Raw genomic sequence first — 14,026 nt, forward strand, 5'->3', positions numbered from 1 at the left:
AAAAGGGTCCCATTTTAATATCCTGTTACTCATTGCATTTTATTATTTACTTGTCACTTCAGTCTTGCTCAGTATAATGTGAGTTCATTCAAGACAGAGACAATCAATTTTTCATTGTGTATTCCAAGCCCCTAGCATAGAGCCTAGCACGAAATAGGTCCTCAACAAGGGTTTGTTAGTGAAAAAATGAATGAAAGATTTTTATAGAAAAAGAAAGGAGTAAAAAAAAAAAAAGACATGTTGGGACTATGGAAGGTAGTTATTACTTGATGCGTCTCACTAAATGAAAACACATAATTCTTCATTTTCTCTATGGAAATATTGTAGTTCATGAAAACCAAAGCCCCCAATCTAGCCTGGTGAGGCTGGGACAGGTCCTGGTAAGGGCCACGGTACAGAAACCAGGCCTCCTGACCCTCTTCTTTTCCCAGAGCCATCTGCTCCCCAGGGAAGATGTCAGGGGGGAGCAATGGCAGCTCCAATACGTCCTACACCAGCTTCCTCCTGGTGGGCTTCCCAGGGCTGCAAGAGTACCGTGCCCTCCTGCTGCTGCCCTTCCTCAGCCTTTACCTGGTGATTGTCTCCACCAATGCCCTGGTCATCCACACGGTGGTGGCCCAGCGGAGCCTACACCAGCCCATGTACCTGCTCATCACCCTGCTCCTGGCCATCAACATCTGTGCCGCCACCACTGTGGTGCCCACCATGCTCCTCAGCCTCTCCACACGCTTCATCCGCATCTCCCTGGCTGGCTGCCTGGTCCAGATGTTCTGCATGTACTTTCTCATTGTCTTTGACTGCAACATCCTCCTGGTCATGGCTCTGGACCGCTATGTTGCCATCTGCTACCCTCTCCACTACCCAGAGATAGTGACAGTCCAGTTGCTGGCTGGCCTGGTGGGGGTGGCAGCTGCCAGGAGCACATGCATTGTTTCTCCAGTGGTGGGGCTGGCCTCCCGGGTTCATTTCTGCCGCTCAGATGTGATCCACCACTTTGCCTGTGAGCACATGGCCCTGATGAAGCTCTCCTGTGGGGACATCTCCCTGAACAAGAATGTGGGGCTCACTGTCCGCATCTTCAACAGAGTCCTGGACATGCTCCTACTGGGAGCCTCCTATTCCCGCATCATCCACGCCGCCTTCAGGATTTCATCAGGTGGTGCACGTTCCAAGGCTCTGAACACCTGCGGTTCCCACCTGCTGGTCATCTTCACCGTCTACTTCTCCACCATGTCCTCATCCATCGTCTACCGTGTGGCCCGCACTGCATCCCAGGATGTGCACAACCTGCTCAGCGCCTTCTACCTGCTGCTCCCATGTCTAGTTGACCCCATCATCTATGGGGCCAGAACCAAGGAGATCAGGCAGCAACTGTCAACTCTCTTCCAAAGGACACAGGTACAGGTCCCCACCAAGAAGTGCCAGGCTCTGACCTCACATAGGGAGCTTCCTGGCTGATTCTCTGAGACTTCTGTGTCCTAAAGTCACTCTCCCTATACAGTAAGAAGAGGATAATTAGGTGAGTGCATCATCCCTGCTATATTTTTGCTAACTGCATTCGTCTTTGAGAGTCTTATATCCATTTTCTGAAAAATAATCACTCATCCAGAATTAACAGTAACCAGCTGCAAAGCAACCTTCTGTCTATGGCTTTTAAGTTTTCTCCCCTTTCTTCTGCATATGAGTTTCATTTGTTCATTCATTTATTCATTTGTCAAATGTTTATTATTTATACATCATGCTAACACTATGATTGCAAGGGAAGAATAAAATGTCAGTCTCTTTCCTAAGGAGGTCCTGATCTGGCAAGCTGTAAAGAGAAGTTATGTTCAATACTAACTCCATGTACAAAAGTCTCTGGGAATATACAGGAGGCAACAATCACTAAAAGTAGGAACATTGGTGGGGTGGTTAGCTCAGTTGGTTAGAGCGCAGTGTTACAACCCCAAGGTCAAGGGTTCGAATCCCCAGACCTGCCAGCTGCCAATAAATAAATAAATAATAATAATAATTAAAGTAGGAACATCTCACAGAGAAGGTGAATTTGAGTTGAACTTGAAGGATTATAAGGTATTTTCTGGGAAAGAAGGATATGGAGAGAAGAAAACCTCTTCTAGGCAAAAGGAACAGCACGGACAAAGGCATGGAGGCATGGATAAACACAGCAGGCTCGAAAACTCACCAGGAATTCCATGTTGCCCTGACGCGGAGAGTATGGGGTAGGGAGGGGAACGAAGTTGGATGGGTAAGCAGAGGCCAGATAAAAAGGTATTATCTGTCATGATAAGGAGTTTGAGTTTTCATTCCCCCATATGTAACCATTCAAGAATCCAAAGCAAGAAAGTGGCAAGATCGTATTTGCATTTTGGAATGATCACTCTGCAGTCATAGAAGAGTGTGGATTACAGGAGACAGGCATGGGATCCAAGAGACCCATTAGGAGACTGTTACATTAATATAGAGGAGAGACAAGGGTGGCCTGAACCTGACTAGTGACAGCAGGAGTGAAGAGAGGCAGATCTTTGTAAGACAAAACAGAAGGCTAAATTTGCGGGGGAGAGGGCTGGGGGGAGTTGTCAGAGAGGCAGAGGGAAAACAAGGAGAGAGTGGTTTCAGGGGAGGAGTCTGTGTGAAGGATGTTGAAGTGGTCAGCAATGTTAAACCCTCCGATGGTTCGAGGAAACAAGGACTGAAGGATCCTTTGACTCAGTAATGTGCAGATGCTGATGGCTGCTTTAGTGGGGGCAGTTCCTTTCTTCAGGCCCTGGAGATGCAATGATGAGTATGATATGGTCCTTGCTTCTATGGGATTGAAAGTTTAGAGAACACATAGGTATAAGTCAACAAATTTCATAGCAGTAGAATGGTGGGAACTGAAATAAAGCCGCAATGATTCTGAGTGGATCAGGATGGAGAGAAGTTTATGGGAGCAAATAGAGAGCAGTAGATGGAGGGGAAGATAGAGAAGTGGATATGGGTAAACTTTGCTGAGGAGAATGTGGAGCTTGGAGAGAGAGAGAGAGCTGAGCTCGATTCTTGACTCAGCCACTTACAGGTTGTGAGACTGTGGGACAACCTTGGAATTCTTCTGAACCTTAGTTTCCTCACCTGCAAAATGGAAGCAAATAATATTACCTGTTAATAGGGAGAGGAGGAGCCAGTTAAGAGGAGAGCCAAGGGATGATCTGTTAAATGAAGTACATACCATATGGGAACAAGAGTGAAGCAGGAAAGCTGACGCTTGAGAGAAGGGACCCTCCTCTTCTGCTCTTCTGATACAGAAAGGAAGGAGTGAAGAGGGGTGCAGAACTTCACAGTTGTGCTGTTTCTGCAGAGACCCTTAGCAGTCCGGGCACTGCTTTCATCCAATTGTCACAGGTGTACAGCAGAGAAACAGGAGTACTTGAGAGGGTCACTGTGCTGCCTGACAGCCAAGTATAAGAAGAGCAGTGAAAACAGGAGGGTTCTGAACAATCAAAGGTTAAAGGCCTAGAGGTCATCAGGAGATATAAAAGTGGAGGTAGTGGGGGAAAGGAATAAGAGGGCTGGAAAGGATACTAAAATACAGGACTTCAGAGGTAGTGTACTTCTGTGTGGTGATCGAGTGTATGATTACAACATTTGTGGCCTGGACTACATAGAGAATATGTCACTAGTGTTGAAGGATGCAAATAAGCATTAAACAAAAATGTTGAATAGATCATTGATATGAATAAACTGTACTGTAGTTCTGGAGAATGGAAAGAGTTGGGAAGGAAAGACAGACTGAAGCAATGTCCTCTATGAAAATGGGTAAAAAGCAACTCAAGGCTATTAGGTGACAATGATGAGGAAAGAAAGGAACACAAAATTGGAAAAGCAATCATTTTAAGCAACAATAGGAAGACACTTAGAAAAAAAATTGCCAAAGTGTCAAAATGTGGCTACTGAGATTTGTGAGAGAAATATCGAGGAGTGAAATTATTTGCAGGTGGCTATTCCTTATACCACATATTCAAATTGAAGGTTTCCTTTCCTTTTGAGTTTCAAGCTTAAAACTTGAACACTTTAGTACGGAGGACAACTGTTTCACAGCACATAGCAAGAGGTAGCCAGTAGAGTCTCCCACCCTCCAGAAAAAGGTCAGTGAAAAACAGATAGCACAGGAAGAGGGCGAAAGTCCCTGGGTAATGATAGTGGGATCAGGGCTAGCCTGCTCTCCTCTTCCCCAGGCAAGTTCCTAATTACAGCTTTAATTTAATACCTCATCTTCCCAGGTTATGTCCCAAGCTTCCCATCCGTTCTATTTCAAAGTAGCAACATATAATGAGTTTAGCAGATGTTATGTGTGGGGGAAAACATGTTTCTTGGTCTTTCTTATGAAGACGTGGAGTAGAGAACAAAAGAGAAGAATAAGCAAGCATGTTTACAATGTCTCTGAGCACAGGAGAGTGCCACACCATAGAAGTCATCCTGCCCAGACTTGAGTCTCCTGGTGTGCAAGGACAGAGGCACAAGGAGGGCAGTGCTTCTGACCAAAGCTGATGGAGTAGTTGTGGTTGCTGTCTTTCAAGAACCACCAGAATGATGGAGGAAGCATGTTCTCTAGCCTCAGAAAAGAAACAGCTCTCATCTTCAAGGTATTCTTTGTCTAAGGATATACTCACTACTAACACCCTACTGCTCCACCACTCTCCTTCTCCACCAGACAAAAACCTTCAAGCATCCAAAAGAAGCCCAATAAATGTTTATGGATTTAATTCAATGAAATATCATAACCCTAGGGAAAATATTAGGGACTCAGAGGGTCAGAGTATCCGCAATTCTAAGGAAGCTACTCCTTTCCAGATCAGACACTGTTCTCTTCCATGACTGCCCAAAGCATGCAGATATGACTTCAAAATTAAAATTTAAAAAAAATCTCTGTCCTAATATTCTCTATCTAGTCCCTCAAAGCCTTCTCTTCACTTTCACTGCTGCTGCCAGCACCTAAGAAGACTGTTCAATATGGAGGAAAGAGCACAAATGTTAGAGCCCAGTAAACCCACATTTAATACCCAGCTATGCCTAAAGATTGAGTCAGGGTCCAGTCAGGAAAACTGAAACCACACTAGGTATTTCAACAGAGAATTTAACGCAGGGAATTAGTTAAATAGGAGATTAAAACTTGAAAAAGTAGAAAGGCAACCTTGAGATAATACAGAGATATCAGGAAGCAGCTACCGCGCCTAAGAATCAGGGAACAAAAGGAAGAGGTTGAGATTATCAGAATCTAGAAGCTTCGAGAAAAGGCCCTGCAGAGCTGTACCTCAGACCTCTGAGCAGAAGGTGTTGCCAGTATGCTGCTGGTGTCTCAGGAGCTCAGAGAAAAAGCCATGCAGAGCTGGGATGCAGATCTCTGAATAGGGAGTGCTACTTGGCTAGTGCTGTACCTTAAGAGCATGGAGTAGGTGTCCCAAGAAACTGGGATGCATACCTCTCATTGAGGTGGGGGCTGCCCAGAAGGTGTGGGCACCTCCAAGGGGATACAATGAGCTTGTCCTGGAAGAGACCAGAGAATTCGTAAACTGAAACCGATTGCTGTTGCCAGGATGAAGGTCTGTTACTGGAGTGATACTGACAGAAATTATGAGCAAACGAGAGAGAGGAAATCCCTTCTATCTTCCTCCTACTTTCCAATAACCCTCTAGGGTTCCTTATTAGAAAAATATGGCCAATTAGTTCACATGGTTACAATGCAGTGTTGATGACACCAAGGTCTAGGGTTCAGATTTCTGTACCAGCCAGCTAAGTAAGTAAGTAAGAAACAAAGAAAGAAAGAAAGAAGGGGAGAGAGGAGAGAGAGAGAGAGAGAAAGGAAGGAAGAAAAAGAAAATACAACAGAGAACCTGCCTGACAAAGGATAAATGTAGTTTGCAGAGTCCTAGCCCCAGCATCACAAAGTTGAGTATGAAAGGGTGGGATTTGAGCTGAGAGACAATAGCTTAATAATCAGCCCACAACTTTAAAACTTCTACAAAAAATATTTCACAGAAAATAGAGAAAAGGAGAATAATGCATGGCAGTAGCTTGTCCTATTTTGCAAGTGAGCAGAGGAGAACTTTGGTATATTTCTTATATATTTTACACACATTAAAAGGAGGTCATTAGGGCTGGCCCATGGCTAACTTGGGAGAGTGTGGTGCTGATAACACCAAGGCCATGGGTTCAGATCCCTATATAGGGATGGCCAGTTAGCTCACTTGGGAGAGTGTGGTGCTAAGAACACTAAGTCAAGGGTTAAGATCCCCTTACGAATCATCTTTTTTTTTTTTAAAGAAAAAAGGAGGTCATTAAAGGCATTATATTTTGTTCAAGCAGGAAAACAGGCACATTGTATTAGTCCATTTTTGTGCTGCTATAACAGAATACCTGAAAGTGGGTAATTTATAAATAACAGAGGCTTATTTGGCTCACAATTTTCAGACAGTTTCATGTGGTGCAGGTCTCAGGCTGCTTCTACTCATGGTGGAAAGTGGCAGGCAGCCAGCAGGAACAAGCAGATCACATGGCAAAAGGAAGCAAGAGAGAGAGGGGGGAGGTGCCAGGGTCTTTTAAACAACCAGCTCTTGTGGTAACTAATAGAGCAAGAATTCACTCACTACCCACACCCCCCAGAGAGAGCATTAATCCATTCATTAGGGATCTATCCCCATGACTCAAAGAGCTCCCAATGCTGCCACATTGTGGATCAGATTTCCACATGAGTTTTTGTGGGGACAACACAGCCAAACTCTATCACATACTGTTAGGATATTCCCACAATAATCCCTGTGATAGACATTGCAATAATGGCCCTGTATCCATACTATGATGGTTCTTTATCAATGAATTTTGTTATGTAAATTTGTAGTCCCTATCACTCTGATTCTGGGATCAATCAAGTGACTTGATTTGGTGAAGGAGATATTAGCAGATCTGGAAAAAGTGCTTGAGTGTTTCTGCTTGCTGTCTTGAACCTCTACCATCACCATGAGAACATTCTCAGGCTAACTAGTAGGAGAATGAAAAATGCATGGAGCCAAGCTGAGTCATTCCAGTTATCCCAGCCAAGGCCAGAATAAATCAGGCAACAGGCAGCCAATATTCATACAAGTGAGCAAACCGAGTCAAAATCAACAGAGCTGCCTAGTCAACCACCAAGACGTGTAAGCAATAAACACTTATTGTTTTATGTAGTTCATTATACAGCAATTATGTGGCAAAAGATAACTGATACATAAATTGGTACCAGGAGTGGGGTTCTGTAAAAAACAAAATCTGAAACATGTGGCATTGGCTTTAGGACTGACCAGTGGACTGAGACTGGGAAAACAGAGAGGAAGCTCTCTGGTTCTGAGCTAAACCATAGGATTAGCTTTGGTCAAAGAGATATTATCAGAGTGGCTTGAAAAAGTGCCTTACACTTGTGCTCTCCCATCTCTGCCATAACCATGAGAACATGCTTGGGTTACCCTGCTGGAAAAATAAAAGACACATTTAGCAGAGCTATGTTGCCCCAGCCATTCCAATGTGAACCTAGATAAGATGATAGCCAGCCCAACCAAAGTCAGCAGAACTACCTAACTGACGACCCCAAAAGTATAAACAATAAATACCTAGAATAAATGTATGCCACTGAGTTCTGTGGCTGTTTGTTATGAAGCAATCTTGTTACAAGAAATAATTGACAAAAAGACTAAACAATGCTTTATACACATTTCTACAAGAAATTTTAGTCTTACTCCCTTATCACATTGACTAAATCTCTTTTTAATGCTTAAATGTGAGTTCTATAAGAATGGAAACTGTATTTTAAAGATATCAAAGCAAGATGGTGATATAGAAAGACCCATCCCTCATTTCCTCAGAAACAAAGATTTAACAATGATATTAAGTAATGAAACCTTTATAAGTCCAGAATCCAATCAAGAAGTTGTAGTACCCAGAAGAGCACAAAATTGAGATCAGCTGCACTAAAATGGGTATGAAAAGCAATTTCAGTTTACATGTATCAGCCTCTTCCCTGAGCCAGCACAACTTAGCATCAAGAGAGATCACAGCTCCTCCTGGGGGATGGGAGAAAGGAGCCAAGCACCAACATCTCTGGCCTCTTAGTATACTCACCAAAGATCCAGCTTCTGTCTTGCCTCACACAGTGCACTGAAAGAATTGGCATAGCTTGGATGCCTGGGGTAGCTATGAAAACAAGCACCTTCTAGGAGCCAGCAAGTCTTTGTGAGGCTTGGAGAAGGCACAGAACTGAGCTGAAGAGCACAATAACTGAACTAAACAATACTAGAGTGGATCATCAGTAGACTTGATCAATCAGAAGAATCAGCAAACTTGAAGACACGTCTTTGAAATTGTTTAGTGAGAGAAGCAAAAAGAGAAAAGAATTTTAAAGTGAGGAAAGCCTAAGGGAATTATGAGACACCATCAAGTGAACCAATATATGCTTTATGACAATTCAAGAAGGAGAAAAGAGAGAGAAAGGTGCAGAAAGCTCATTTAAAGAAATAATGGCTGAAAACTTTAAAATCTGGGGAGGAAATGGACATCCAGATTCATGAAGCTTAAAGGATCACAAATAAGATGAACCCTAAGAAGTCTACACCAAGACATATTATAATCAAATTGTCAAATCAAAGACAAAGAGAGAATTTTGAAGGTAGCAAGAGAAAAGCAACTCATCACATACAAAGGAGTCTCCATAAGACTATTAGCAGAAACTTTGCAGGCCAGAAGGGAATGGAATAATATATTTAAAGCGCTGAAAGAAAAAAAAAAACTGCCAGCTAAGAATGCTTTATCTGGCAAAACTGTCCTTCAGAAATGAAGGGAAAATTAAGAATTTACCCAACAAACAAACGCTCAGAGAGTTCATTACCACTAGACATGCATTACAAAAATTGCTAAAGGGAGTTCTTCAAGTTGAAAGAAAGGACACTAAACAGCAATACAAAAGCATAGGAAAGTATAAAACTCACTGGCAAAGATAAATATATAGACAAATGCAGAATATTGTAATAACATAATGGTAATGGGTAAATCACTTCTAGTTCTAGTCTAAAAGTTAAAAGACTGAAGTATTAAAAATAACTATAAATACAAAAATGTATTAATGGATATATAATATAAAAAGATGTAAAGTGTGACATCAATAACATAAAGTGGGGGGAGAGATAAAATTATAGTCTTTTGCATTTGATTAAAGTTGTTATCAGCTTAAAATAAACTGTCATAATTATAAGATGTTTTATGTAAGCCTTGAGATAACAAAGAAAATACCTATAGTAGATACATAAAATGAAAAGAGAAAGTAATCAGAGCATATCACTTTATAAAATCAACAAACCACTAAGGAAGACAGAAAGAGAGGGGAACTGGGACAAAAGAACTATAAAACAAAAAAATAGCAATAGTAGGTCCTTACCTATCAATAACTACTTTAAATGTAAATAAACTCTCCAGTCAAAAGACATAGAGTGGCTGAATGGATTTTAATAATAGGATCCAAATATAGGCTGTCTATAAGAGACTCACTTTAGAATCAAAAACATGCATAGGTTGAAAATGAAGGGATGGATAAAGATATTACATGCAAATGGTTTCCAAAAGAGAGCAGGGATGGCTATACTTAAATCAGAGAAAACAGACTGTAAGTCAAAAACTGTTACTAGAAACGAAGAAGTCCATTACCTAATGATAAAAGGGACAATTCAGAATAAGATATAACAATTATAAATATATATGCGTACAACATCAGAACACCTAAATAAATAAAACAAACACTGATTGATCTAAGGGAAGAGATAGACAGCAATATAAAAATAGCAGGAGACTTCAATACCCTACTTTCAACAATGGATAGGGCATCCAGACAGAAAAGCAGTATGAAAAAAGGATAAGTGAACATTGTATATGTAGGAGCCCACCACAGCAAATAGTCATAGACAATTAGGCTTAGAGGAGCCATTTTGTAGAATACAGCTTTAAGCAGAATGCTAGCCATAAAAAGAGTATTTTGTAACCTTGGCTCACAGCCTAGCTCACAAGAAAACACTGCAGAACTTAGTGCTCAGGAGGAGCAAGATAATAAGAGCTAATCAGGAACTTGGTGAGCTAATCAGGAACTTGGTGAACTAATCATTCTTCCTTTGGAGTCACAGCTACCCAGGAACAAGAAAGCATCCAGCTTTTGGGAACCAGATATCACTTGTGTCCCAAGGATCAGCAGAAGAATTTCAGAACTGACCATAAGATAACGAAAGCCCAGAGTCTACAAAATTTCACAGCAGCCTCCTGAGAATAACCTCCCCCCTTTTGTCTCTCACACTTTTCCATTTAAAACCCTTGTTCAGGCTCCTGAACCTTTGAAACAGTTTTAGTTTGCTCTCCCCAAATGTGTCTGATAATAAAGCTTCCTACCTTGCACCAATATTTGGGATTGACAAGTCTTTTATTTCTGAGTAGAAAGCAGCCAGACATTGGGTTACAGTAAATATAGACTAAATAGATTGAACAGACATATACAGAACACTCCACCCAACAGCATCAGAATGCACATTAGGTCACAATACAACCCTCAGTAAATTTAAGTATATTTAAATTATACCAACTATATTTTCCAACAACAATGGGATGAAATTAGATATCAAAAAGGAAGGAAAACTGGGACATTTACAAATATGTGCAAATTAGACAACACTCTAAAACAACCACTGGGTCAAAGAAGGATTCAAAAAAGAAATGAGAAGATATCTTAAGACAAACAAAAATGAAAGCACAACATACCACAACTTATGGGATGCAGCAAGAGCAGTACTAAGAGGGAAGTTTATGGTTATAAACACCTATATTTAAAAAGAAGAAAGATCTCAAATAAACAAGCTAACTTTACACCTCAAGGAACTAGAAAAAGAAGAACAAACTAAACCCAAAATTAGCAGAAAGAAGCACTTAACAAAGATTAGAGCAGAAAGAAATGAAATAGAAAATAGAAAAATAATAGCAAAAAATCCATGAAACTAAAAGCTGGTTTAAAAAATAAAAATAAACAAAAATGGCAAGTCTTTAACTAGACAAAGAAAAACAAGATATAATGTTCTGATCCCCATACTGGCCAGCTACCAAAATATATATATGTAATAGAGAGAGAGAGAGAGATAAGACCCAAATAAATAAAATTAAATATTAAAAAGGAAACATTGCAACACATTCTGCAGAATAAAAAAGGATCATAAGACTACATCAACAAATATGATAACTTGGAAAAATTCTTAGAAACATATAACCTATTAAGACTGAGTCAGGAAGAAATAGAAAACCTGAACAGACCAGTAACAAATAAGGAGATTGAATCAGTGATGGAGTTTGGATGTGTTGTCCCCCCAAAACTCATTTGGAAATTTGATCCTGAATGTGGCAGTGTTGGAAACTGATTGATGTTGCTTTGCCCCCCACAGATTTGTCACCCCACTTCCCCTGGGTGACAGAGCCACAAAGGATTACTCAAAGCCCACCTCTTCTGAGCAGTGAGAAGCCCCGAAGTGGTTAACTTCCCTGGAACCCTCAAGTGAGAGGCATCCCTTCCTTGGGAAATTAACCCTGAATTGGGGTTTTCTTCCTGCATTTATTCTCCAGCCCAGGAGGTTACAGCAAGAGAACATAGGTGGGGTTATAGTTTAACAATAGAAGCTGGTAACATTTAGTAAAAATAAGTCAGATGACATTCCATTAAGGCAATTAAGTGATCCTATCAACAAAAGCTTGTTCTTAGCAAACATTCCCTTCTTACAGCAATTTCTCGGTATCTTTACATATCAATCAGTAACTTGTCTGTCTTTGAGCCTGCAACCTTGCTGTGCCACAAATCTTTATCTTACAACAGAAACTTTATAGCCTGAGGAAAATTTCCTGTCCTTTGCAAGATCAATATTTGAAACTGCAAGGCTTTGGAAAACCAGGCCCTGTGAAGTACATTTGCTTTATGAATCCTCTACAGATTGAGTCAAGGGGAGGATCCCTCATGAATTGATTAATGCTCTCCCTGGGGGAGGAAGGATTAATGAGTGAGTTCTCAGCTATTAGTTCCTGCAAGAGCTGGTTATTTAAATAGACCCTGGCACCTCCTCTCACTTCCTCTCACCATGTGATCTGCTTGTACCCACTGGCTGCCTGCCATATTCCACCATGAGTAGAAGCAGCCTGAGGCCTGTGTCAGATGCAGCTGTCCCAGAATCATAAGCCAAATAAACCTCTGTTCTTTATAAATTACCCAGTCTCAGGTATTTCTGTTATAGCAACACAAATGGATGAATACAATCAGTAATAAAAAATTTCCCAACTGACAGAAGCCCAGGACAAGTTTCACTGGTGAATTCTACCAAACATTTAAAGAAGAATTAACACCAATCTTTCTTTAACTCTTCCAAAAAATTGAAGAAAACACTTCCAAACTCATTTTATTAGGCCAGCATTATGCTGGTACCAAAGTCAGACAAAGACAGTACAAGAAAATACAACTAGAAGTCAATATCCTTGAAAAACATAGATAAAAAAAATCCTCAACACCACAATACTAGCAAACCAAATTCAACAGCACATTAAAAGAATCATACATCATGACCAAGTCGTGTTTATCCCCGGGATGCAATGATAGTTCAACATATGCAAATCAACCAGTGTGATACACCACATTAAGAGATTGAAGGATAAAAATCACATAAGTATCTTGATAGATACGGAAAGAAATGCATTTGACAAAAAAAAAAAAGTTCATGATAAAAACTCTCAACGAATTAGGTATAGAAAGAATTTACCTCAACACAGTAGAGGCTATATATGAAAAGCTGACAGCTAACATTATACTCAATGGTGAAAAACCGAAATCTTTTTCTCTAAGATCTGGAACAAAGCAAGAATGCCCACTCTCACCATTTTGTTCAACATTTATTCTACGTTTCCTTCATTGACTGCTTTGGGGCCAGTGTGAAAGAAGCTCCTTAAGGAATCTACCTGAGGAATCCCAAGACACAAAGCAGGAGAGCAAATTGAAGTTTGCATGAGGAAGATGAACCTTGTCCAGCCTGTGTCAGTTTCTCCCCCTTAAGGATGACCACCCTCTTATATATTGGGGAAGGAGGAGTATGGGATCCCTGAACATCCTCCCGGCTGCTGCTCCCCCAGGTTGCATTTTCCTCCTCACCCCTCTACTGTCTCATGGACCACCTCGCACCTCACTCACTTCTCAATCTCACCCCCCTCCATAAAAGTCTTCTACAGATCTCCACTATAAGGATTTTTACCACCTCCCCATGAGGGTTGTCTGGTCCTTGCCCAAACATTTCCCAAAGTCTGAGTTATGCTGTCTAAAATAATGCTCTAGGATTTCCAGAAAGACATCCCAGAGTGGGCTTTGAATTTCCAAACCCACTTCCTTTTGATTTCTACAGTGTGAATTTACAGATGGACCTCTTTATTCTCCTACATATTCAGAGGGTCGCTATAGTAACACCCACACAAATAATTTTCAAAGACAATACATCTAAACCTATAAAAAGGAAGAAAAACATTTTCTAATTGCTCCACGATTTATAAACCTGCTCTAATTTTCAAGGCAGACAGTAGTTGTAGCACTAATATGATCAAATGCCTTGTTTACCCAAATGTTTTCCTGGTTTCCAGACATACATACACCAGACTTTTGGTGCTAAAACTTGAAAAGTCTCAGGCAAACCAGGACAACTTGGTCATCCTGAAGTTGTCAAAAGAATGCACTCTGAAGTGACTGTCCAAGTTCAAATTCTACTCTGCCATCTACTAGCTATAGGACCTTGAAGAGACTCAACCCCTCAGTGCTGCAGTTTCTTCAGCAGTAAAATTAGGAAGATCTTTTTTAAAAATGTTAACAAATGAAAGCATTTAGAACACTGCCTAATAGAATAGAATACCCTGAAATCAACCCACGCACTTACTGCCATTTGATCTTCGACAAAGGCATCAAGTCTATTCACTGGGGTCGGGA

The 14,026-nt window shown here is 40.9% G+C and overlaps 1 protein-coding gene across 1 annotated transcript; it reads left to right on the forward strand.

The window, feature by feature from the left end:
* The first annotated feature begins 453 nt into the window (after nt 1-453).
* On the forward strand, nt 454-1,458 carry LOC103607695 (olfactory receptor 52K1-like). The gene has a single exon (XM_008592171.1). The coding sequence runs from the start codon at nt 454-456 to the stop codon at nt 1,456-1,458; it is 1,005 nt and encodes a 334-aa protein (XP_008590393.1).
* The last annotated feature ends 12,568 nt before the right edge of the window (nt 1,459-14,026 follow it).

This window comes from Galeopterus variegatus, unplaced genomic scaffold, assembly GCF_000696425.1.
Source record: "Galeopterus variegatus unplaced genomic scaffold, G_variegatus-3.0.2 Scaffold7634, whole genome shotgun sequence".
Lineage (NCBI taxonomy): Eukaryota > Metazoa > Chordata > Mammalia > Dermoptera > Cynocephalidae > Galeopterus > Galeopterus variegatus.

Excerpts from the sequence above, each read along its gene's own strand:
- LOC103607695 (XM_008592171.1), top strand. The coding sequence starts at position 454 with ATGTCAGGGGGGAGCAATGGCAGCTCCAATACGTCCTACACCAGCTTC.